The 26040-nt window shown below is 40.3% G+C and overlaps 1 protein-coding gene and 1 pseudogene across 2 annotated transcripts in view; one reads left to right on the top strand and one right to left on the bottom strand.

Moving 5' to 3' along the window:
• CDH12 (cadherin 12) overlaps window positions 1-26040 on the top strand; it is a 330249-nt gene that overhangs the window by 240323 nt on the left and 63886 nt on the right. For both annotated transcript variants that reach the window (XM_089516580.1, XM_089516582.1), the window contains exons 4-5: window positions 5456-5575; window positions 13619-13786. In XM_089516580.1, the coding sequence (XP_089372706.1) occupies window positions 5456-5575; window positions 13619-13786 (288 nt within the window). The remainder of the gene's footprint in view (window positions 1-5455; window positions 5576-13618; window positions 13787-26040) is intronic.
• On the bottom strand, window positions 23260-23390 carry LOC149316950 (U2 spliceosomal RNA; annotated as a pseudogene).

The raw sequence follows: 26040 nt of genomic DNA, 5'->3' as shown, positions 1-26040 counted from the left end.
TCCCCAGATCTGTTTTTCAATTGTCCCAAGAGCACCTCTGGATTGTCTGGCTTAAGCCTGAATTTGTTTGCTCTAAGTGTGGCATAGTGGTTGAAGTGTTGGGTTATGAATAGAGACCAGGGTTTGATTCCCAGCGTGGCCTTAAAACCCACTGGGTGACTTTGGACAATTCACACACTCTCAGCCTCAGGGAAAGACAATGGCAAACCTCCTCTGAATAGATCTTGCCAAGATAACCCCAGGATAGGGCCACCTTAGGGTCGCCATAAGTCAAAACCAACATGAAAGCATACAACAACAACAAGCATCAGGCTTTCTTTATTGTTAAAAAAAGACAGATATTAATATAAATTAGTTCTATAGTTCCATCATTAGTTCTATAGCTCCATCACTACTTTCATAACAGTATATCTTTATAATGGAAAAGTGACAAAACATTCTTATGCCACAGTCATGATAGTGTGGGGAGACATTAAACCAAAGCTAGGTGAATAATACATATGAAATCTTTTTTGATATAGTAATATAAAGAACAAGGAAAGTGGTGGCTTAGTGGTTAAGATTCTGATTATTGCAAAGTCAGCAGGTCAGCAGTTCGAGACCCAAGCGCCATGTGTCAGAGTGAACTCCCATCACTAGTCCCAGTTTCTGCCAACCTAACAGTTTGAAAGCATGTAAAAGTGCAAGTAGATAAATAGGTACCACTTTGTGGGAAGGTAACAGTATTCTATGCACTCATACTGGCCAAATGATAATGGAGTCTTCTATGACAACTCTGCCTCTTCAACTTAATAACGGAGATAAGCACTTGGAACAGCTCTGCTGGATAGCTCTCTGCATATGCAATGCTGGCAGCAAAAAGTAATTTCTTTGCTACCTGCACTGTCATAGAGTAGGTCTTCAAATAGGTTCTAGCTTGTGTTTGGTCAGATTTCCTTTGAGTCTTCTGCCAACATTGCTCTAGTCTCTGTCTCACTCACTTCATCGCCATCAATTCCCAGGTTTGGCCCCACTCCATATGAGAGGACACTCAGGAGTGATTGTGTCTACCATCTTAGCCATTTTCCATGTTGTGATATCAAATGAAACTGTGAGTAGATGCTTCTCAAACTGAGGTGAACACCAGCTCAGTGAATGGGACAACAACCTCTGTTCAGGACTTGATCCTGGATAAACACGCTAACGTGACTTGTATCACAAAAACCTGGTTGGATGTGGATCTCTCTCTCTCTTTCTCTCTCTCTCTCTCGTGTGTGTGTTAACCTTTTTCACTTTTGCTCCCAGGATACTGTGTGCAGAGAGTGGGAATGCAGAGTTTCAGTGGTCTGTTGTAATTCCATCAACCTTATCTGTTTTATTCTGTAGGGAGTGAATAGTATATGCAGGTGTGTTCCTAGAACAGGATAGGGATTCTGTTGGTGTTTTACTCACTGCTCAACAGTCTCCCCTTCCTGAGTTAGCCAGGATAGCCTTGGGCATGGTATTGGGGTCCCCTCAGCTTGTCTTGCTGAGATACTTGAATATCAATGCTGAGACTATTCTTTTGAGAGTGGCTCAAGACATAATGGCCACCATGACAACTATGGGCTTGTCCCAAGTATATCTATCCCTACTCATGCTTCTGGGCTAACTCTTTCCTTTCTGTGCTGGGTGGCTTAATGGTGATCTTGGTATGGGAGAGCTTTCTATATTTCCATTGTCATGGGCAGATCACTACTTGGTCAGGTTTGGACACAGTTGGACTCAGACCCTCTGCATGGTGACATATTAATTAGGATGGTTTACCCCAGGAGAATTATGGATCCAGATTGATTTCTGATAGCTCTTGTTGCTTGTGTTGAAGCAACAGAAAATATTATTATTATTGTTATTGTTATTATTATTATTATTAACCTTTATTTATAAAGCACTGTAAATTTACACAGTGCTGTACACACAACCTTTTAGTTAGATGGTTTCCTGCCTGCAGGCTTACAATCTAAAAAGACACGACACAAAAGGAGAAGGGAGAGGTGGTGGTGAAGAGGATCAGGTCCAGCAGTTCTTCTCTACCTCCGAGGCCTGGACAAAGGCAGATGGAATGGAGAAAGGGCTTGGGTTCTTAATGGATGGTCAAAAGGAGAAGGGAATGACAGTAGGGAAAGGGGAAAGTCCAGCTCATCTGCTCTCTCACATAGGCCTCTCTCCCCCTCAAGATGGTGGTCAGAAGGAGGGCTCTTTTTCTTTCAGGCGAGGCCTCTTGTTGCTGGCCTGCCTCTCTCCCCCTCAAGATGGTGGTCGGAAATATGGGGAAATGAACAGGGCAGTGGACATGATCACTCCTGAGCATCACTTACTCAAGAAAGAAACATTTTCTTTAGAAAATGTTCTCTGGTGTAACAGTTGTCAGCCTACTTTTGGCTGATTGAAGTAGATGTCCTCCAAAAGGCCTGAGCACATGGGGCTGACTATATGGGAGAAAGTAATCCATTAGGTAATCTGGATCCAAAAAAAGGTAACAGTCAACCATTTGTACCTTACCTGAAAACTAAATGGCAGCCACTGAAGTAATTTTAAAATTGGTGAACTATGATCACTCCAAGGGTGTGTCAGTAACCAGTCTGGGTGCCATATTATGAACTAACTGAAGTTTCTGAACTTGGTACACAATGTGTATAGCACATTGCAGGGGCCTAGCATGTGCACTACCATCTTTAGATCCTCCAGCTATATGAAGGGCAAAGCTGGCACAACAACCAAAACTGATACTAGCTTTGGCTTACTATTGTGGAACGATTCATTAGTCAGCCCCTGCATCCACTAAACAAAACCCCATGGCTTGTTTTAATAAGTCAACATGGGCAAATGTGAAGAGAATTTGGGTTTAGTTAAATCACTGAAAGTGCTGTGTCCATATCCCTAAACTGCTTCAACTGAAATTTATTCCACAACATTGGATAAGATGATGCAGGACATTTCAAAACTGTCACTGTCTCTGTGGATACATGTTGTCTGGTCCACAAAGTACCCAGAGAGATGCGACCCATCACTACTTGGCTCAGTAGGATCTAATCTGAAAAACATGCATAGGATTGTGCATACCTGAAGGCAAAGATTCTAATTTGGATCTTGAGTATTAGGAAACAGAGAGAAACTCCCTTGTGTTGAATGAGTCCATTTAATTAAGCAATAATATTTAATAGCACAATGGATGGGGAATTTCTGGCCTGTGGGTCAAATGTGGTTCCACCATCCAGCCTGCAAAGTTCTTTTGACATTATCTGGTTTGCAGAACAGGGAGCTTTTGCATGGAATAGGATCTCAATTTGCCAATAAGAAGGCTTTACAGAGAATGGGGAGTTTGCTTTTGACATTTCCATTCAGATTACATTTTTGCTTCAATATATCTCATCCCTAACCTTCACTAGTGATATAAAAAATTCACTGGGTTTATGTATGAGTAAGCTTCCAAATATTAATTTCCCTGCTAGATGGACATGTGCAGAAAAGGGCTCCTTCCACCTCCAGCATTTTTCTTTATCATATATAGGGCAACCATAAACAAAATATCTTGACTTGCCATTTTTAATCAATTATAGTGAAGAATCACTCTGCTGTTTATGTAAAGAGTGACAGATGAAGATAAGAGGAAAACTACATTCACAAGATTTTCAAAACTGCAGAGCAACAGTTTTCCCCAATGAAGTGTTCAGCTTCTAAGCATGCACTTCTATTTCTAGCATCTGAGATACTGATTGAATAACCAAACATATATTGCCAGGGAGAGTCCAAGCACAAATGTAGCATTAAGAAACAAAGATCCTCCTTTGGTCAACAACTTCTTTCTCATATTACTCTATAGGAATCACTTTCAGAAGTAAATCACTACAACACATGATTGATAATAGTTAGGCGTACAAACACGTATGCACACAACAATAGGTAATGTTGGCATCTGTCTTTTTATATATACCCCATACACTGTCACAGTCATAAGCCTTTTGCTAAAACTGCCAATGATAGGTTAGAAAAAAGCATTTGGAGTCTCTAAGGCCTTTCTGATATGAATTTCAATATAGTGAAGGCTAAATCTCCTCTGTCATACTTTCAAGGGGGGAAAACAAACAAAAAAAGAGGTGAGGGCAAATGAATGTTGATTGATTTACTGGAAAAGAGAAATAAGGATAGCCCTTTAAAAAGGGTGAGAGTCTGCAATATTTGGCAATATTACTGTTGAAGGATTACATTTTTAGAGCAACTGCATAAGCAAGAGAGAGAGAGAGAGGAATCCTCATAATATAAAGTTGTCCTTATTTTATAGCAGTGAATGTCAGAAATATACAAATGAACATTATTATGGAACCTGAGAATATCTTCTTACACTGCACCCAAAAACACCTTAAGGATGTTTTTTTATCTTTTATTTAAAAATATACATAAAAGTATTAAGATTTAAACCAAATAGCAAGATTAACCCAAGAACAGTCTGAAAACAGATTACAGGGTTTAAACAAACTTATTTTTCCTCCTACACATTCCCGAGCGGTGTACATGATGTCCTAGTAACAGATTTATGAAGTGAAGTTTACAAAATTCAAAAAGGAAGACCATTTTTCTTAAATGCTATACCACACCCATTGATGGATTCCATTCTGTCAGAAAATTTTTCTATTAACAAGGTGTCCCATATTCTTTGCCACCAGCCCTCCAGATTTAACTGGTTGGTTTTCCACTTCTGAGCAAGTCTATTGAATTGACAGCAGCCTAGGGAGCTCAAGAGTATCAGGATGATCTGAGACCCTGGATGAAGAAGAACGTGGTCTATCTGAAGAACATTTTCTTAAAAACCACTCCCACAGAGAACATACAAATAACCCCAGTCCTGAGATATGTGGAATGCCAGTCCTGTGTTTTGATATTTATAGTAGCACAGCTTAAATGCTGAGAAAGGATCTATATGATCATGGACTAGTTTATGTTTAGCAAGTACCATTTCCCCAAAGAGGGGTGAGGAACATGTGCCAGATGCAGATATTGTCAGGCTGCCATTCCCAAATACCCTACCCCTTATAATCCAGTGTTTTAGATGGTGGGAATTGTAATTCAATAACATCTGAAAGATCATAAAGTCCCCATCCTTACCACATAGTAAGGAACATCCCAAAATTTTAAAGGGCTACATTCAGTAGCAGGTATGATTGATCCATGTGGACCTTATGCTTTCAGTATCCACCAATAGTTGGTCAGCTTATAGCTTAGAAAAGAAATAGGGTGAAAATTGGGCCCATGCCCTACTCTGTAGTCAGAAGTGTGTTTGCCACCTTGAGATTTATAATGACAAAGAAATGTAGAATCTTATTACAATCAATAAAACATATTTTTCCATAAAGCTAGAACTGAAAGACTGAAACCACATCATAATAAACATATGCTAAATTCCACTGTTTTGTTTTTCTGTATCTAATCCTTCTCTTAGGGGCATATGTGCTGCAGGTCAAAGCAACAGATGCTGATGACCCAACATATGGGAACAGTGCCAGAGTGGTTTACAGTATTCTTCAGGGACAGCCATATTTCTCCATTGATCCCAAGACAGGTAATGAACATATTGTCAATGAGAATGTTATTGCTTTCCACTTTTTCAAATATCAAGCTGATTAGACACACACCTGGACAATCTTTGTCTGATCAAAGAAAAGAAAGTGGCATTTATAAATGTGATGCTTACAGATGGAAAAGCAGCAGGTAACTCCCTTTTGCATTAGTGTGAGTACTGCCTTTCTTTGCCTACAGACACCATTTCATATGAAAAACCATTGAAAATATTCCCAGGCAATTGTTGCAGCGTTGTGCTAATTTTAACTTCAGCCATAAAGTTTTGGAGAATTTATGGCTGAAGTTAAAATTAGCACAATGCTAATTTTAAGAAATATATATTTAAAACAAACAAACACCCAAACTTTGTTTTTTTTGGGGGGAAGAGTAATGCAATGGTTGAATGTTCTATGAGTTTTGCATACGTGTCACATTACACAAATAATTTCCTAGTCTTAACAGTACCTCCAAAATTCTGATTTCTACTACTATTGTACTTCCAAATTAATGTATTAGTTTGGCCAGTTGAATGGCCACTGACAGTTGTTTTATACCATGTAAGAAGTGGCAACTATTTGTTGGAGACTCTGATGACTGGTTGAAGTCCTAAGAATGTGTAGTTGTTTATGGGTTTCATAGCTGAAATGTTAAACAGAACCATCCCTTCTGCTGCCCACATCTGAATGCACTCTCAGCTCAGAGATTACGTTCCCTATGGTTATATTTCCAGCACATATATATTAAAAGAAATATTCGATTTGTAACACATTAACTTTGAGAGTGAGGTCATAACAATATTAGGGGGAGAGAGAAAGAGATGGTAATAGAGGTAGGTATACTACTGGCAATTTCTTAATGTAACTAGTAAATAACAGGTTGACTCATTGGTCCCAACACATGAGATTCAAATGATCTTGGGGTTCATTTGCATGGATTTGGGGCTATTTTTGTATTTCAAAATCATAGTATTACATTTTAATGTTCTAGTTTTAATGCATATTTTTCAGCTATTAATTTAGGCATTTTTTCTTTAGATAGATTCCTGAGAGGGAGCAAATTGGGTGGTCTTCTGAACTTTATAAAATGCTTAGGGATCAGTTGGGACTTTTAGACTGTGTGCTGTGCAACTAGGATAGCATATAAAATTGTTTTTGATTATGAAATAAACTGTGGGAAATTTAACGCTCCCTTGCATGCACACTTGCATTTGGTAGGCAGTAGGATCAGAAGGTGGGAGGAAGTCATTAATATCAGATTGTTGTTTGGAGGTCATTGGTTGTGTGCATACAGCGGAAAAATGATGCATAAACACCCAGAGATGCTCATGGGGCAAGAGGATAGTTAATTGCAGACTGAGTCCATCTTCTATTCTGAAATGTCATTCCTGTTTCTGTATTTAATAATTCAATGGCTTAACCAAAATGTTCCACACTAAGTGCTGCTAACTGTGTGTCTTGAATTCAACATAGGGAGAGCTTCCTGACACCCCCTTTCTGCAAATGGAATTTTTTTCCCAGTGAATCTCTCTGTGAATGTCAGATGGAGAATTAAAGACCATTGCTTCCTCAGTAATCAATGAGTGAAGGTGGAAACAGCATAATGCTGTCAGCACAGGCTCTGCAGAGGTCATGTCCTCTGTCAAAAGCACCCTATTTTTTTAAAAGTCAAATCGCAAGTGTAAACCAGTGAATCTATTTTTGAAATTGAAATGATTTGAAGGGGGAAAACCCACCTTTTAATGTTCTCCTTTAATTAGAACTTTCTCTCAGTGCAGATGTGGGAAAATGCTAGGCCCATGTATGCTAAGCAATATTTCTGGATGAGATGAATGATGACAACAAAGATTTCACCAGGATCCTGTACTCAGCTTTTTCAGCTTGTCTTATAATTTCCACCTCCATGAATGATATTCAAAAAACTCATAAGAGCAGCTAAACTTTGGAGTTTTTTGCACAGTCAAAACACCCAGCTTCCCTTTCCCTGTTTGAATCCTCTTCCGGGATGCAGCCGGGTATTATAGCTTGCATTTTGCTGCTGATGCTGCCTCCCACTTAAAACCTGGCTCCCAGCCATGCTCAGCTGGCTGATTTACAAAGTCAGGAAGCTCCCGAATTTGCAAATTGGTTAGCCAAGCACAGCTGGAAACTGGGATTTAGGTGAGTTTTAGGCAAGGGAGATTCTAAAATGTACAGATTCTAAAATATTCAAAACCCTCAACACTACTTAAAAGAAGTTGAAAGGGAAGATTAGGCCTGCACCCATATTTAAAGATAATGCAGTGAAGGCACATGCATCATCCACAGTATTCCTCGGTCTGATTTTTCATCTGTCTCTTTAGAATCATGAAAATAGAAAATATTGTTTGGTGTTTTAGGACACTGATAAACACTAAGAATTGCCATGCTATAGCTAGCAGTATGTGGAAACAGATGCTTTGACTTGGAATTTGAGGGCCATGATGGTCAAGGAGCCACACATGCAAATGGTGTTGTTGTTCTTGAATTCAAAGTGACTGATCTAGTAGCTACCATTACACACAGCTGACATCGATAACATGTCCAAGAATCTCCCAAGAGGACTGAGCCCCAAAACAGATGGGCAAAAAGCTCCAGCTTCAGGCTTCTTTAGAAGCATGGTGGATGCATGCCCTCAGATTGGCGGGAAGCTGCATCAAGGCTGCATAAGGTGGCCCAAATCCAGCCACAAAAGGAGCAAGAAAAATATATTCTTTGTTGATGGTCCATTCTGGACTGTGGCAGCGACCAGCCTCGGGACCACAGCATCTGGTAACCACAGTCCTGTGCCAATCAGGGCTCACTCGTGTCTGGAGTGGCCAGAGGCCTCTCCAAGCTGCTTTTCTGTCTGCACAAATGGTCAAGAGATAAGGCTACAAGCTCTGGCCTTTATATGCATGGCAGAGTTGTGAACTTTTTGATTTCTGAATGTTTTTGACTAAAAGACCCATTATTTACTACCATTGAGCATATGGGATAGGGCTGATGGTGACTGTAGTATAAATAGATATTGAAAGGAAAAGTTCTGCATTCCTATTCTAAGGAATCCAGTGTGTATTTGGGTTGAAACCAACCACCCACCCCGCCAAATAAATCCTATTGTATTGATATATGTGCATTTTTAGAAGTTAAAGTTCAGATTCAGTGTAATCTAGAAATCTCTGTAGATTTAACTATGATATAGATTGCTCATGCACTTTGGCAACGTGAAGAGAAAGAATAAAGCTTGACTATTTCTCTCTTTTTTTGAAAATTAATTCCACACTTTTATTTCATCTGGCTAAGCACACGAACACCTCTCTTGAAGAGTCTTTTTCTCATTTGTAGTAAGACTTTTAGCAGAAACAAAGATAAAGAGGGAAATATTGAATGAAAGTGCTTTTAGACACAACTTTTTTTTTTTTTTTGGCTTTTTAAGGAAAAGCAGTCTCTCATAAATAATAACATATTGTACATATGGACATCAACAGAGAAAAATATGTTGATTATTTAGTGGAGTGACAGTCATTTTCTCCTGAACAAAACATCATTAGGAAAACGTGGACCATATTTAAAACAACCTGATGATGATGTGGGTGTTTTTTTGATGGAGTACATTAAAAATAAGGTGTAGTACATGTGTAGAAAATATTCTTCCATAAATCAGTTATGTTTCATTCAATGATTGTGAAAGTCAGTTCACTTCAGCTTCAATGTTTTATCTATTATCTTTTATCGCGAATGAAGATTCAGGTGTTTTTTTGTCTTTGTTTGACCGCATGAGACGATGCCAGTTGGCCGCGGCTAGCCAACCGGGTAGATGGGGATGAGCTTTCTTTAGGCCACCTTTTCTAGGCCCCTCTCCATATGGAGCAAGCAGTACTCTCCTTAAAAAAGACTGCTTGGTCATTCAGGATGCTGCCGAACAAGACTGTCATCTCCCGGGTCAGTCTCAAGTGTCCTGAACCTCCTGCATGCAGGGTTGGGTCTGTGGCTTCCAGTGCATCTTTACACTTGCCATTTCATCCCTCGACTATCGCTACAGGGCTTTTTCAGAAGTTAGATGTATCCTTCGGGCCTGTGCAATGGATTTTTCTGGTGGAGCGTAGCGTGCACAGAACTGGCCTCATCCTTTAAACCAGAGGTTCAACTGCAGAGGCCTTGACAAGCATGGACGGTGGCAGCGAGGTCCTCAGGTTGTAGGTTTGATTAGAGTTTCCTTCTCTTAGATGGTTGACCTTACAGGGTTAGACGAGCACCATCTGCCCGGGTTTGGGATTAGAGTTTTCCTTCTCCTGGGATGGTTGCCATAAGGCTAGAGAGCCCATCCTGCCCTTTGGTGCTCTTGGTCAGACCCTTCGGTTGTGACTTGTCTGGCATGGGAGGCCCTACCGGTGGCTATTATACCACCACCAGCATAGCTCCAATTTCATTAGGGTACGCAAGCCTCTCCCCCACAACAAGGGGGCATCAATGGAGAGGTAACAAGGAGTATCAATGTGGTATAATGATTTGAGTGATGGGCTAGGCTCTGGAACACCATGTGCAAGCTTAAAATCCTTGTTCAGCCATGGGAACCCATTGGGCAACCTTGGACAAGTCATAGTCTATTAGCCTTACAGTAAAAAAAATGGCAAACCTCTTCTGGATAATGTTTGCCAAGAATATCCTAGGATATGTGTGGGTGTGTATATTTCTTCAAGTTGCCTGTTCACTTATGGTAACCTCATGAATTTCAAAGGGTTTTCTTAGGCAAGAAATGTTTAAGAGGTGATTTTGCCAGTTCCTTCCACTGAAATATAGCCTATAGCAGCTGATATTCATTGGTGATCTCCCATTCAAGCACCATTAAAAGCTGGCCTGGTTTAGCTTCCAAGATAAGATAGGATGTGATGCCTTTTGCATATGGTGACCTTAAATTAAATTTGACTTTAAGACACATAATAACAACAGATAGGTAATGAATGGGTTGTCCAGTTGAGAGCTTTGTTGGCTAGCTTATTTATTTCAACTCAAATATTGGAATAGGGCAAATACATTTCATTGGGAAGGTCAATTTCTTAAAAAAGTTTAAAGAGCAACTCTTGAAATATTCAAAATTGTCAATGCTGCATATTAAAATGTTGGAATGCTTATGCGACCAGCAGTGCATACCTCTGAAGCAATACGCCTGGATCAAACTCCAAAGAGGCACTCTGAGCTTGTGCTGGCTGGAGAAAACCTTCTCCCAAACAAAGAAGCAGCGAACAAAACAACAAACTGAACTCTTGGTCAGAGGCACTTTAATCTTCATTCCACTGTTTAAAAATCAATACTCATATGGGCAGAATCTCACACCTATACAACACACCATGTGACATCCCCACTGGGCACTGAAGCTCTTCCCTTTTATACATTTGCCATCTACAGGCATTTAGTCCAGCCTCCTCCCAGTGTGTTACATCTATACAAGTCCCCTATGTGGCATGACTTTGCACTTTCTGCCATTGCTGATTTTATGTCCTGCTATGATTGCATCATACCCCATTGCTTCATCTGAGTCTAAATGCTTGGTCAGCCTGGTTTCCTATGATCCATAGTAACTCTGTTACCTTTGTCCCACGTCTGAAAATTTTCCAAGATACCTAATTCCTTCCATACAATCATTTATGGAATCACTTTTTATAACTCATGATACTTCCTCTACCAGGATATTACAGATAAATCTCTCTTTATAAAACAAAATGATATTACTTTGACATACATAAAGAATTCCCATGCCTGTTTAATTGTTTTTGATAACCAGTAGTAGACAGAAATTAGTTGGTCAGAGAGAAAGGCATTCCACATAACAGTTGTATGGTCAGTACAGATCCCTCCACATTTGCTTGGGTTAGGGGCACAGGATCCCCGTGAATGTGGAAAAACTGCAAATAACAAAGACATTATGTTTTTACCTGAGAAAACACCTCTCTAGGAATTTCTAGGTCCTCCAGTGCAACTCTGTGGTCAACATCTGCCAGACATGGGCCATAGAATTGCACTAGAGGAGCTACAAAGGCTTAGTGGAGTGTTCTCTCTGGGAATCTCTAGGTTATTCAGTGTGGCTTTTTGTTAAAGCTGACCACAGAGTTGTGCTGGAGGACCTAGATATTCCTAGAGAGAACATAATAATAAAATCTGTGAATAATCAAAACCGCAAAAGTCAAAGCAGAAACTCTGTGGAGGGATGAGTGTATTTGATTTCTGTAAATGGAACTCTTTATTGTATTTTATTTTTTTAAAAGGAGGGGGGCGGGAATCCATTTTGCTATAAAATGTTCTGGGCTCATTCTGGCATTGTCTTGGGCTAATGTTGGGGTGTTAGGAGTGAAGTAAAAATGTAAGACTATGTGATTAATGATTTGAAGAAAAAACAAGGATCCAAAGTATATCCATCATTCCCCCAACACCCACAAAAACAAAACTAGAAACAATGCAAATGGTAGGGTTAAGGAAGTAGTTGCTCTTCCATCACACCCACAGCTCACCTTAGGATTCATCTGATAAAGAACGCAAAGACCCTGTGCAGACCGGCTACTGAGGCTGGCCTGGGAGCAGAGTCAGAGCATGGTGTCCACATGACGCACACCCTGACTCTGTCGCCAGAGCACTGTTCCACACGCAGCATCACAGCACTCCTCTGGCACTGCGTCCACACGATGCAGCATGAAAGGAGTGCCTTAAAGCCACAGTGCTGCTACTGTTGCACCCTTTCCTGATGCAAAAAGGAGCCACTTTTGTGTGTGCCCTGGAAAGGCCAGATCCAGGCCACAGCATGCAGTTGCCATGGCCCCAATTTGGCTGTGAAAGGGGCAGCTGCCCCAAAAAGTCCCTACTGTACAATTTATGTAAAGTCCAGCAGTAGAAGTTTAAATATGGCTTGAGTAAGGTTCTTTTTGGATATGGGTATATGCCCAGTAGGGCTGTCAATCTTCACTTATTTCATTCTTGTAAGAACAAAACAAAACAAAAAAAATACAAATCTTTCCTTCCAACTGGGGGACATTTTTGTGCATTTGTTTATGATTTTTCACATAATAGGACCTTTTATTGTATAAACTAATTACCACAAAAAACTTCCTTTTTTGATAAAATGCCTTTCTTCTCAAGGAAAGTTAAATTTATGACTTCCTTTTATATGCCTAACTAATTCTGAAAACCAGACGATATGAGACACATGATTAACTATGTTAATGATACCCTCAAGTATCAGGGAATAAAGGGGGACTGTGGTCCAACTAGGGACACTAGGGATATGCTTATTTAAATTATTTGTTCCCCTAAGAGGAGAACAAATAATTTGATCAATTTTCTCCCTGCCACAAAAGCTTTTCCAAAAGCTATGCAATTTTCAAAAAGACATTATTATGGGAGGGGGAAGAAAGTACTTTTTGCTGACCTCCACAAGATGGTCATTTAGTGGACTGGGGGAGGACAGAGACAGGTAAACATCATTATCATCGTTGTTCTGTTCACCACATCATTCTCTGAAACTACCATGGGACTCCCAAGAGCCCTGGAAGAGGCTAGCATCATCATGCACCAGTTCTCAAAACATAGCTGGTGACAGTCCTTTGTCCCTTGTACCACCGTCATGGCCATGCCATGGCATGTTAGAGTGAGGATTCTCGTAATTTATGTTCTGATAGTCTATGCATGACAATATATTCATCTTCCAGGACCTCCCAAGGGGTTTCCAAAATGAGGTTGTTATTGTGTGCCCCTTTCAGCCACCACCTGGCCATGTAGGAGTGGCAAGAGTGAAAAGGTGGTTGCAGGCTGAAGGAAGGGCAGAATAGTTCTCAAATCTACCTGAAGATTCAGGTGAAAAATTAAAAAGGGACTTTGGGAATTTTCTCATTCTGAGAGTTTCCCAAAACTGAAGAAACCCCCCTTTGACTCCCTTTATGAATCTTTAAATATTGTTTCCATCACCAAGTCCAACACACTGGAGCATTACCAGATGGAGAAGGCCATTTGTCTATGACACATATGTCACAGAAAAAAATGTATTTTGTTTCTTTTCAAAGGTGTTATAAGAACAGCTTTGCCAAACATGGACAGAGAAGTCAAAGAACAATATCAAGTTCTCATTCAAGCCAAGGATATGGGCGGACAGCTTGGGGGATTGGCAGGAACCACAACTGTGAACATCACTCTCACTGATGTCAATGACAATCCACCAAGATTCCCCAAGAGTAAGTTATGCCATATCTAAGTAAAATTCAAAATTAAAGTGGTTATATTATATAAATGTGATAAATGCTCTAAATAACGTGTACTGTAGTTGATTCATTGTACAAAAGTCGGAAAATGTTTGTGAATGGATTACATCGATTATACAGGAATGTCTGGATTCATGCAACACCATATGTGTATGGAGCTTGTGAGCACAATGGTTGTTTCTATATTCCACTGCCTGCAGAATGTCCATGATAGGGTTTTATGTGCCTTTGTCTTGTCTGTTAGGCAGCGCTGCCAAGGATTGTCATCTAAATAAAAGTCATCCTAGATATTACTTTACTGTGGTAGTAACATTCCTATATTGAGTTCTCAAGCTACTGGCTGTATAATTTAATACAATTCTCTGTAGCGTTTTGTGGTTTTGTCCATTAAAACTAGTACTTTTCAGAATGTCACTTTTTAAAATGAGTGAGTTATGTCACTCAGTATTCTAGTCACGCAACAGATCAATTGTTATTGTTACTGCAGAAAGTAACACCCTGGATTATTCATTACTAACATGTTACTTTCACTGTTACCAGTGAGCCATTACAAAATATTGGGAAATGTTCTCTAATCTTCCCAACCTCTCATCACCATAGTTTGGTGTACTACCAAGTGTTGACTTCTTCCCCCAAACTCCTGCCCAGACACAACATAGGAGAATATGTAGCTCAATGTGCACTACACACATATGCATTGTGGTGAGTGGGTATGCAGAAGCAATCACTTATTCATTCTTCATCTCCCTCTTCCCTAACAATTGCTTGAAATCCAAGTATGGAGCTGGTTTCAGGCATTCAAAGAAACACCCTCTCTTCCCATGATAAACTATTTTCATCATTGCTCACACCAACCTAGTCAATCGACATGTATGCCCTGTGCCACTGTTTGGAGCAGCTATCCTGGCACAAAACTCATCACATTATCCTGATAATTGGCCATTATGGACACACTCACACAGGAATGTCTGATCTTGGATGTAAACAGGGTCAGTCCTGAATAGTACTTCTGTGGAGACCACAAATGAACACTAGGTGCTGCAGGGTATATTTCATAGAAAGGAACTGGGAAAACCATCTCCAAATATCCCTTGTCTAAGAAAATCCTATGAAATTAATGGGGTCACCATAAGGCAACAGGTGACTTGAAGTTCATACATACACAAATGGTGGGGATTATGACTTGGAGCTACAAAAGGTATCCTCTCACCTTCCACCATTATTAACATGAAGGTGCGGGAAGCCTATCACAGGGATGCCAGTGTCAGGAATGCTTATAAGATAGATCTAAAATCCATGTTAGAAATGTCTCAGAAATGGCGCTTCTAAATCACATTTTTATAAACTAGGGAAGATGGCATTTTCTGTGTCTTTAAGGGCATACTCTTCCTACCCTTATAAAGGCCAAATGGTTGATCTTCTTTCTCTGAAGTACCAGCTTCCTAGTTACTCTGTACAATGTCTGACCTCTCTAGAGAGGTCTGCATTTTCTCAGATGCCTGGTGTCATATAGCTTTCTCTTCAACAAAGTTTTTGACTGTTCCTGCTTAGATCTGGCCCCAAATATTGTCTTTCACCAAAGCCAGCAGCTTAATAGACTCTGATGCTTCCAGGTGCAAAAGGGGCAGAATTCTAGCTATGCACATGTCAAGACTGTGTATATACACACAATTATATTTTTGTTCAACAGACGTTCCATAAGGTCTGTTCATCTTACTTCCAGTGAAAGAATGTGAATATAAAACATCTTTCTCTTCTGCTACATTTTTGCTGTCAAAAGCCCAGCACTTCTAGCCTTCCTTCTGTTCTGTTCCTTGCTACAGTCGAAAATTTTTCAACTCTATCACATAAAATGCCACAAAAACCAAATTATAACTGTCACCCTCTGTAGAAATAGAAGTGGGGGAAATATGCGAGGCACTAGCTAGTACAGGGAAGTAACATTATGAAAATAAAAATTAGCATGGCCTGTGGCAATCATGTAATAGGATGCTTTCGTGAACTGTGGAGCACTTAATCAGAGCAGTCACTTTATTGGAGAGCAGCATAACTTTTGTTGTGTCTCCCACCAAGTAAATGTCTTGTAAATATAAGTCATGGTTCAGGCTGAACTGGAATCACTTTGCAAACAGGTTTTTTTTATCCATGGGCAGAATTATGAGATATGTTACCCAGAGAATCCCATCTTAGAATCATTTTTCTAAATTTAAAAATGAGTGAATAGAAATACATCCTTTGCTTTTAACAGCAGTTTGACATGTTTTATCTGTAGTCTTGTTGACATATTTTCTATATTGCTGTTGTTCTTCTTGTGTGGCTTCAAGTTGTCTGACTCATCGTAAACTTATCACAGGTTCTTTTTTTTTTTTGGCAAGACTGGTTCAGAGTGGAGTTGCCCTTGCCTTCCTTTCAGGATGAGATAACGTGACTTGCCAAAGGTCAACCAGTAGGTTTCCATGGTCAAGCAAGGATTCAATCCTTGATTTCGAGAGACTTAGTACTTGAACCACTACATCATGCTGGTTCTCATTTGGGGAGCCAGATTATATATAATTCACTAACAAGCACACATCCATCCAAAGAAAAATAGCTCCCTTCTAAGGGCCATGAGCAAATCCCTTTTAAGGGGTTTCATGTGATAATCATGTATTCATGTAATCATGTATTTATCTTTTTCCCATCCATGATTTATTTATTTATGCATGCATGCATGCTGGGGTAACCTGGTGCTGTGATATTCTCTGTTAAATCTTGAAATAAACTAATGACCCAGGATAAAATCAGAGCAAAGACCCACCCTAATATAGTGATTTGAGAATAGGACTAAGACTCTACAGACCAGGTTTTGGATTCCTGCTCAGCTATGAAAACCCACTGAGTAACTCTGGGCAAGTCACACACTCTCAGCCCCTCAGAAAAACCTGTGACAGGTTCACCTTAGTATCTCCATAAGTCAGAAATGTAGTGTAAAAGGTAAATCTTAGTAAATCAAGGTCTTGTAAAATTTCCAGGTAAATTTTGGTAAATCTTGTGCAGGGTTCGATGAAGACTGATAACAGAACCAATGAGGATACTCACCATTCTTACATAATACTCAGGCTTTAGCTAGATGTCATATCACAATGATCAGGCTTCACTACTCTCCATTATCTTGGAGGAGGTGGTTGTTTCCAGCTATAATTGTTTTCTCCAATCGCCTCTGTGTGGTAGGATGCTGTTGCAGAACACACATTGGCTCTATTTTCTTCAATTTGTCTACTTCATTCTTACTAGATATTGATAAATTACAAGGGACAAAATACTAGTGATGTCAGTCATGACCAAAGGATGGATTTGTAGAATCTGCAATCAAGATTAGCAGAAACATTGACACATCAAAGCAGATTACCTAAAGTTTATCAAACAGAAGACATGTATTGCTGCTTGGTACCTATATACATAAATAATACTCCTCACCCCCGCCACAATCCTTCCTCAGTTTGAATTTTGAAAAGATGGGTTTATGTGATACATTTGATCCATTCTGTAATCTTTTCTCAAGACAAGATATATCTATAACTAAATTGGTGGGGGAAGTGTGGTCATGGGGCTTACGTGGCTCATTAAGACTGTCACTTTGTCCCACCAAACTCCTTGGACCATCCTTTCCCCCCCCCCCTTCTCCCAAAGAATTGTTTCTGCTGGGAAAACAAGATCCATGGCAATATGTGTAAGCCTAGAGCTGCACACAAGACACAAAGCAATGTAATCCTGATTATGAAGATATTAAACAATCTTTATCTTCTTGGAATTTGGTTTTAGATCATTCAAATAATTATTTTTTTCTAACTTTCCAAAGCCAAGAGGTTTGCTATCTCAATATCAACGCAAAGCCCATTTTGTACATCTCACTGGGAAGGAAATATCCCCGTCTATTAGTATAGACAATATCCTTAATATTGGTTATCTTTTTTACAACTATCACTGTGCCTGTGCAGTTGTGACTTTCAAGACTAGAGCAATCACTTCTGATGTATACAGATATAAGGCCAGATTTGCAGAGTTAGGCACTTATGTTAGTAGATACTTTAAGAACATGTCTATTTCTCCTCTTTTTCATAACATGGCACAACCAGTCCATCAATGCAAAACTGATATATTAATAAGCTTTGAGAATAATCAAAGGACTCCAATCCCAAAAGGGGGGGTCTGCTCCCAAAGACCATATTATTTTCATGGAAGAGGAATGAAGATTGCTAAACTCTTTTTCAACCCTATCTTCTGATTCTCAACAAGAAATTCTTCACAGATTGAATACTTTATGTAACACCCTTACTACATTCCAACGTCCTGTGGAATTTGGCCCCAGTGAGGCACTGAGTAATGGAATGCTGTTTCTGTTTCAAACTACACCAGTTGTGACAAATGATTTACCATTTAAACAATGGCAGAAGGATCCATCTAAGTTTAGATGGCAACAACAAAAAAGTGACATTCAAATACTGTAAGATGTGAAGCAATGGGGAGGTTTGGGTTTGCCTAATTTGAAAATATACTTTATTGCCTTTCTCTCTCACACGGATGCTCTCACACACACAAAGACACACAATTTTTTAAAGATGTATTTGGGTTAAGAAAGCATTTACACATTTGATTTTAGTTTGCATTCAGGAAAAATAGTTAAGTGGTCTTGCTGAACAGGATATTTAATACATACATAATTTGACATCCTAAAGTACTGTATATATTGGTGTACTATAATAAGATTCTTAAAAGCTTGGACTTCTCTCACTAAGTCCACTGGCTTGACAGAGCAGAGAAAACAATAGGACCCAGAAGGCTGAGAATCCCAAAATGTTTATTGCTGGCAAAAGTCCCCAGTGAAAATCAAGTTCCAAAAAACTGAGGCACCAGAACCAAAGAAAATGGCTGTTAATATAGGTAATTTGAACAATGAGGTCCCTAACAATGTATTCTATTGGCTGGTTCAAAGTGCAAACGTACAAATCTTTCTTACAATTGGGACACAGAATTCTGAATATTTTAAAATACATTTAGGCCCACTTGGAATATTCCATCACTCTATCGCTCTCTGTGTTATTTCCTTCATCCAAGGATGTTGTTCCTAATTGTTTTGGCTTTCAAAGCAAACTGGACGCCTTGATGCTTGAAAAGGTCAACTTGTTCTCTAAACATTTTACTGCATATCCTGTTCAGCATTTTCTCTCTTACACACACAACCTTGACTCCAGAAAGCTCATTTCTATATCTATGGTGCAACCATTTCTATAAATCTATAGTAGAGATATTAATATAAAAATCCATCTATCTCAATATAAGCCTAGAAATTTTAGTTAAAAAATTGACCCCAAAAAGCTGAATCAATTTATCCATGGGTCAGTGTAAGTTCTGTACTTTAACGCTTATTTAAAAAGAAACCATCCCCTGGTAAAAGGCAAGAGCGTAATCTGTCTTGAAAGCACTGACCGTCCTCTACTCTCTCATGCATCCAGCCTTTTATGTGACCACAAATTGTGTCTGCTGGAATTTTGTAACTTATTTGACATTGTTTTCCTTCGCTTTATCGTTTAGATCTTTTGTTACACATACCTAAGTTTTACCCTTGGGTCATATCAAAATCCATAATTTTGGCCCCAAAACCTGCTCTCAATTTAGATATGAGGTTGACCTATAGTCAACTTTAATACAGTCCGTCCTCGCCTTACACGAGGGATCCGTTCCGGATCCCTCCGCGTAAGGCGAATTCCGCCTATGCTCAAGCCCCATTGGAAACAATGGGGCTTGTGCGAGGCGGCATGGCGGCGTGGGCGTGTGCGGGGCGCAACGGGCGCACGCACCCAATCAATTGAATGGGATGTGCTGCCCCTTCCGCCCCGCGTGCGCCCCGTGGCTTGAGCGCGTATGCTCAAGGCCGCGTATGGCGCGCCCGCGTATGGCGCGGGCGCGCTGTACATGAGAGAGCAACATGGAAGAAAAGAAAAGAAAATATGTGATTATTATTAATCTGTGATCAAACCTGGTGACCTTTCACTGTATTTTGATGCATATTTAGGGAAACTTCAGAAGTCGGTGACAGAAGGGTTTTATAACAAGCAGCTTTGAAAGTTTCCATCTTTTAAGAAATTTTTTCTGTAAAGGATTTTCATGTCTGCTTTGACAAATCTTTGTACTAGACTGTCATTCTAAATGATCACCATTTCTTTGCAAGAGAAGACAGCATATTTTGTAAACACTGAGGCCCCATTCATACTGGTCTAAAAGACCTGGAAGGAACTGGGCTGATCCGGATGCCCCTCCCCCGAATTGCTCCGTTACCAAGTGCCCACTACAAATTTGAAATCGAATGCATTTTGACCTGCAAATTAGAAATCGAATGCATTCTGTGTCTGCTGGCGAGGTGGCTGCTGCCAATCAAGCAATCGTTATGGTGACATTTGCAGGGCATCGGGGAAAGTGTCCTCCCTTTTTAAAGAGCCAGGCATAGGGGTTTCAGCGGCTGAAGCAGGGAGAGAGATGCCTCTCTCTCTCTCTTTTTTTTTATAAACCTGTGGGCTTTGGGGTCAGATCTGCCCCTGTCCCAGGCAAAGGATGGGATTGCCATGCATTTTTTTTTTGCTTTTAAAAGCAACATTTTAGCTTTCCTTTTCCTCACCAAACAAATTGTTTAAAAATGTAACATTGATTGTGAGGTCTTTTGCAACATTATTGTAGCTTCCTCCTCTGCTGAACTCTTTTCTCCTGCTTACACTTTGCCATTGCCTTCCACTGAGGCTGAGAGAGAGTGACCTCATGGGATCAATTGGGAATTTCCCTACATCCCAGGCATGTCACCCCCCCCCCCAAAATGCGCATAAATTGTCAAAAGAGGGTGCTTCTCCTGCATCCATTTCCCTACATCCCAGGCATGTCACCCCCCCAAAATGTGCATAAATTGTCAAAAGAGGGTGCTTCTCCTGCATCCATATCCCTACATCCCAGGCATGTCACCCCCCAAAAAATGTGCATAGATTGTCAAAAGAGGGTGCTTCTCCTGCATCCATTTCCCTACATCCCAGGCATGTCACCCCCCAAAAAATGCGCATAGATTGTCAAAAGAGGGTGCTTCTCCTGCATCCATTTCCCTACATCCCAGGCATGTCACCCCCCAAAAAATGCGCATAGATTGTCAAAAGAGGCTGCTTGAAAAGGGGGGGGTTGTTGCTTTGATTGGGGGTTGGACTGGTTGTCCCTTGGGGATCCCTTCCAGCCTTGGGATCGTGAGGGAGAAGAGCAATGGGGAGGCTGCGGGAGCGGGAAGTAGACCACCCCCCTTTTCCCTCTGACACACACACACACACACACACACACATACAGAGAGAGAGAGAGAGAGGAATCTCTCTCCCTGCTTCAGCTGCTGGAGGCCTGCTGCTGCCTGGCCAGCGACCCTCCTCCTCCTCCTCCTCCCGCCATCCCCTGGCTGCCAGGCTGGCTCTCGGGGGAGCCCCTCTCTGGGTGCCAGGCTCCAGGCTGGAAGCGGCTGCCTCCGTGGGCATGCAATGTGCCCTCCTGGGGTTGGCCAAGTCCCCCAGCAAGAGAGGCGGCCTTGAATGGCCCCGGAGGGAGCAGGGGCCAGCAGGACAGCAGGAGGAGGAGGAAGAGGAGGAGGAGGAGGAGGAGGAGAGCATCCCCTTCCTCCCGGTGCCAGGAGCCCTGCCTGCTCCTTGCCCAGCAGCAGCCCTTCTTCCCAGGGCTCTTTCCTCTTCCCCCTCCCCTCCGATGAGGGGAGGAAATGCCTTGCCCTTTGCCCACCCTCTGACCTAAATCCCTCCCTCAATTTGCCTCGATCGTGATCGAGGCCAAGTTCTCATTCCCAGGACCCGGGGTTTTTAAAAAGAAACGGTATTTGCGCCGATTTCAAAAACACCACGCTAGGGGCCATTTACCACGGAACGGGTGTGCAAGCCTTGGATTCACTTGTGTGAGATTCGGGGTGAGTATGAACTTCACGTGATTGAATCGGTTTCAGAACCGATTTTTTTGGTAGTGTGAATGAGCCCTGAGACTATCTTGTCATTCCCCCCCCCCCCCTGCAAAGAAATGGAATATTTAAATCAATGAATGTAAAGCTATCTTATTCTGAATGAGACAATTTGGAAATAAATCTCTAAATTCTCAAGTAGATGATTGTCAGATACACTATCGGATCTGCTTTTAATATGGCAGGTATTAGATCTGAGTTCTTAGATATGATTTATTTATTTATTTATTTATTTATTTATTTATTTATTTATTATGCCACCTTTCTCCCAGAAAGGGAGTCAAGGTGGCCTACAGATAAAAACGTTTTAAAAACATTACAATACAATTTTTTTAAAAAATAAAGTTAACATTAAAAATATGCAAAAAGTTCCAAAGCATAAATTTGGTGGATAATGCCTTGACCATATTCATCAGGTATGGAACAGAATTGTTAGAAATTTTCTCTACTAAAGAATGATTGAAATCTATACAATAATTCACCCTAGTTGGGTCCTAAATATACCAGCATTATACTGGCATGACCAAGGCTGGCCCAAGATACATTTTGTTTCCTAATCTGAATGAAAAGATGAACCCAGGGGTGTAGCTCTGGGGATGCAAAATGAGGACATGAACCTCCAAATGATAATTCTGCCCCTCCAATGAAATTATCCTTCAGACTCCAAATTTCTAGCATTGAGGAAAAGGAGAGAGCACTGTAAATTATTCATACCTAGAATTCTTACACTTGCTGTGTTCACCATTCCCCTGGTCACTTTTCTATTTCTAAATGCTCAACTGAGATTTTAGGTTGCTTCAGTGGTTGAAATTTGGTGACTGAGAAAACAATTGGGGGCAAAAATTTCCTATGGGGGCTAAACATTTTACTCTCTGCCCCTTGCTACATCCCTTGATGGTGCCAAGACAAACAAGTGGAAAATTTAGGAGGCACATCCAGTAGTTTTCTACTGCTTTACCATCTTTCCATCTTGATGTGATAGTCTAACTCTGCTCAATAATAGGGCTGGGCCTGCAGGTCATCTACCTATAGCCCATGGTTTCATATTTCCAGACAGTATTTGTTTGACAAAGCATCAGAGGATGTTACATAATCATAATAGAATCAGTTGTCTGACAAGTGGAAGAATGTGTCTTTATGTGAGAAAGATGAAGGTTGGAAGAACCTGGAAGTTGAAAGAGCACAGCTTACTGTTGTACTAAAATATACAAAGCCCACATCCAATATGGGTACTAAAGCTGATTTCCAACTGTTTTAATCCATCTTCTCCAGGAGGAAGAATTTACTTGCAATTTAAATGGCAGAGCGTGTGTAATTATCTGAGGTAAATTATACATTATTGAATCAAACAAATTAAGTTAAGTAGTTAATTCATATTTAGTAGCAGATTTGTTCTATGGCTTCTTTGTCACCTCCTTCTTGACAATGAAAGGGATAATGCAGAAGTCATTTAGATACATAATGCACTATACACAAAGAAATAAGTTCCTACGGGAATAGTTACATTCACGGAGACACCTACTACTACACTTGATCTTAGCCAAAAGGCCGAGAAGCGATACACCTACTACTTAATTTTAGTACAAAGTATATATCCCTCGAGAGATAAAAGTCACAATGGAGAACACTAAAAATGGTGTTATGTATCTTATATATCGTACTGTATATATATCTTAACTATCTTACTATTATACTTCTTATTATATATCTTATTGCTTTTACTCTAATTTTAGCAAAGAGATGTTATCCACTCAAGAGGAAAGCCCTGCTACCCAAATAGCTGGGGTCCTGAGAAGACACCCACAAATTAATATGTTTTATAAGAATTTAAACAGCTCAAATAAAATACCTTGGATGGACGACATTCAGCCTTGAGACCTTAAATCTTTTTACACCAGTTCCAAATCACACAGAACTCCAGAGGCAATTCCAAACAGGTTTTGTAATTTTATTAAGAATATAATCAACACACGCACAAGCACACACACTCATGCACAGACACAAGAACTAACAAAGCAAAGGTGGGAGAAGGTGAATAGTGGAGGCCTTGCTAATGGTGATGCTGTACCAATCTGGTTCCAATCAAGGAGTGTCCAGAATGGAGATGGCTCAATAACTGCCTCGGCAAATGGGTTGGCCAGCTTCTTGAGGAGTCTAGTAGATATAACAAGGTGTCTGCATAGTCCCAAACTAGACCAAATTGCTAGTGTGCAGGCAGTGGTATATATACATAAAATCATATCCTAGGGCAATAATCATGGAATGAATGGATTACCTCACTGCTACATGGTTTTCCAGTGGGGAAGAATGGTCAGGAGATTGAGGAAAATGTTTGGATGAGTGGCATGAATATCTCAGACAAAGGAAATCTTGCACTCCTGGAGAAGCCTCTTTTGTTTGTATATGCACAGCCATCTCCTTTGGACATGATCCCATTATCACCCTCCATAGACAAAAGGGATTATGCTGATGCCTTGGGTAATCTCATTGTGGTGGGTGCCTTTCTGACTCCCTTGCTAGAACCAACTGGATTTCCAAATATGGTATGGTCAGGTTCCCACCTTGGGGTCACCTTTCCATGTTGCCCACCTTAGTGTCCTTTTTAATATTAAATTGATATCAAATGTGAAGGGTGAATGGGGGCCTAAGTCTTGGGATAGCACCCCCCTCCCCCCATTTTGATCAGTTATTGCTTTAAAGATTGACAAACCCATAATTCACCTTAATTAAAAAAAAAACCGAAAAGAAAGAAAACAGCTAACAGTTGAGAGAAAGTACAATTTTAGCCCAAAACATTATCCAGTCAATAAACAGTTTATGGTTTGCCTGTTCTCGTGAGGTGTGCAAAAGCGGTTTGAAACTATTCGCATAAAATGGAATTGGATGGAGAATTAGATGGTTTATGAGATTATGAAAATGATACATAAGCTTTCATTTTTAAGCAAGCCAGAAGGATTTCTTAATAAGAAAGAAAGAAAAAGAGACTTTGACCATGTATAACTCATTCAAAGCCAATTTGGTTTCTGTCATATATGAATCTGCTAGCCCAGCAGTCTTCTCCAGTCTGAGTAACTCCAAATGTGTTGGCTTATAGTTTCCAATGGCTGTGCAAGCTGAGGAAAATGGAAAGTTTTATATAGTACATCCAGAAGGAACAAGGTTAGGGAGGATATTATAAAGTTTATTACTGATGGACTAGAGTATACATGTTATATAAATATTGATATGAATCTTCTTTTTAATCCGAGCAAGAGAAGACCCACTGAATCAATGGGTGTGTTGACTCCCCACTCAACAATTGACTCAATGAGTCTACTCTAATTGCAATTAATCAGCCACATAGCTTTAAAAGCTTCTATTTTTTTTAAAAAAGAACACATTTTTCTTGACAGCATTGCTAGACAGCAAGGTAGAAAGGAAACTTGTGAGTCATTACAGATCCCTGATAAGATACTGAGGAGAGATCTGTACAGATTGAAAACCATGGGACTTGACAGGACATAACCCACCTTTCATTTTATGAATAGAGTCACTGCTATTCTACCAACAATAGAAAATATCAAGGATGAATCTTAATAGTAGTGGTATACTTTACAGAGATACTGTAGGAATTATTGTGATAATCATCTATGAACACTCTAAATGCTATATAAGTGCACTACCATTGTTTTGAGTGTTAATCTCTTTTCTGTTCATTCACCTTTCTGTGCATTTGTTCTTCTCCCTCTTCTGGAGACTTCCTCTCAGCTTTTATCCTGGAGGGGTGTGATGTTTTCAGTCCTCCAGATTTCTGTCCCATTGCCCACGTTCATTCTATTTGGGTGTATGGTTAGAATAAGAAATGACATTAAGACAAACCACATTGCCTTTCCTGAACTGCCATGGATTTATTAACTATAGTTCATTCAGTACAAACCATAGTACATGATTATTGTAGACAATTGCTTACAATGGACAGAAGAGGTTAACACAAATGTTGATTTTGTCAAGAAGCCATTTTCTAGCAGTAGCCTCACTAATGGAAATGTCTCAGATGTGAGGGCGATCTGGCTGCAACATCTGTCAACCCATTGATCACCAGGGTTGATTTGACTGATCTGGCTGGATAGGCGGGTGTCCCCTTCCTCCCTTACCACTCCATGTGCGTCCCTCCCGAAGCTGCACACTTGGTGGAAGAGGACGACCATCCCAGATAGAAAGAGTGTACCGT

The sequence above is a fragment of the Sceloporus occidentalis genome, unplaced genomic scaffold (genome assembly GCF_023333645.1).
Source record: "Sceloporus occidentalis isolate IW3139 unplaced genomic scaffold, rSceOcc1.0.p SCAF_3, whole genome shotgun sequence".
NCBI classification, from domain to species: Eukaryota; Metazoa; Chordata; class Lepidosauria; order Squamata; family Phrynosomatidae; genus Sceloporus; species Sceloporus occidentalis.
This window is presented reverse-complemented; position numbering and strand designations above follow the sequence as displayed.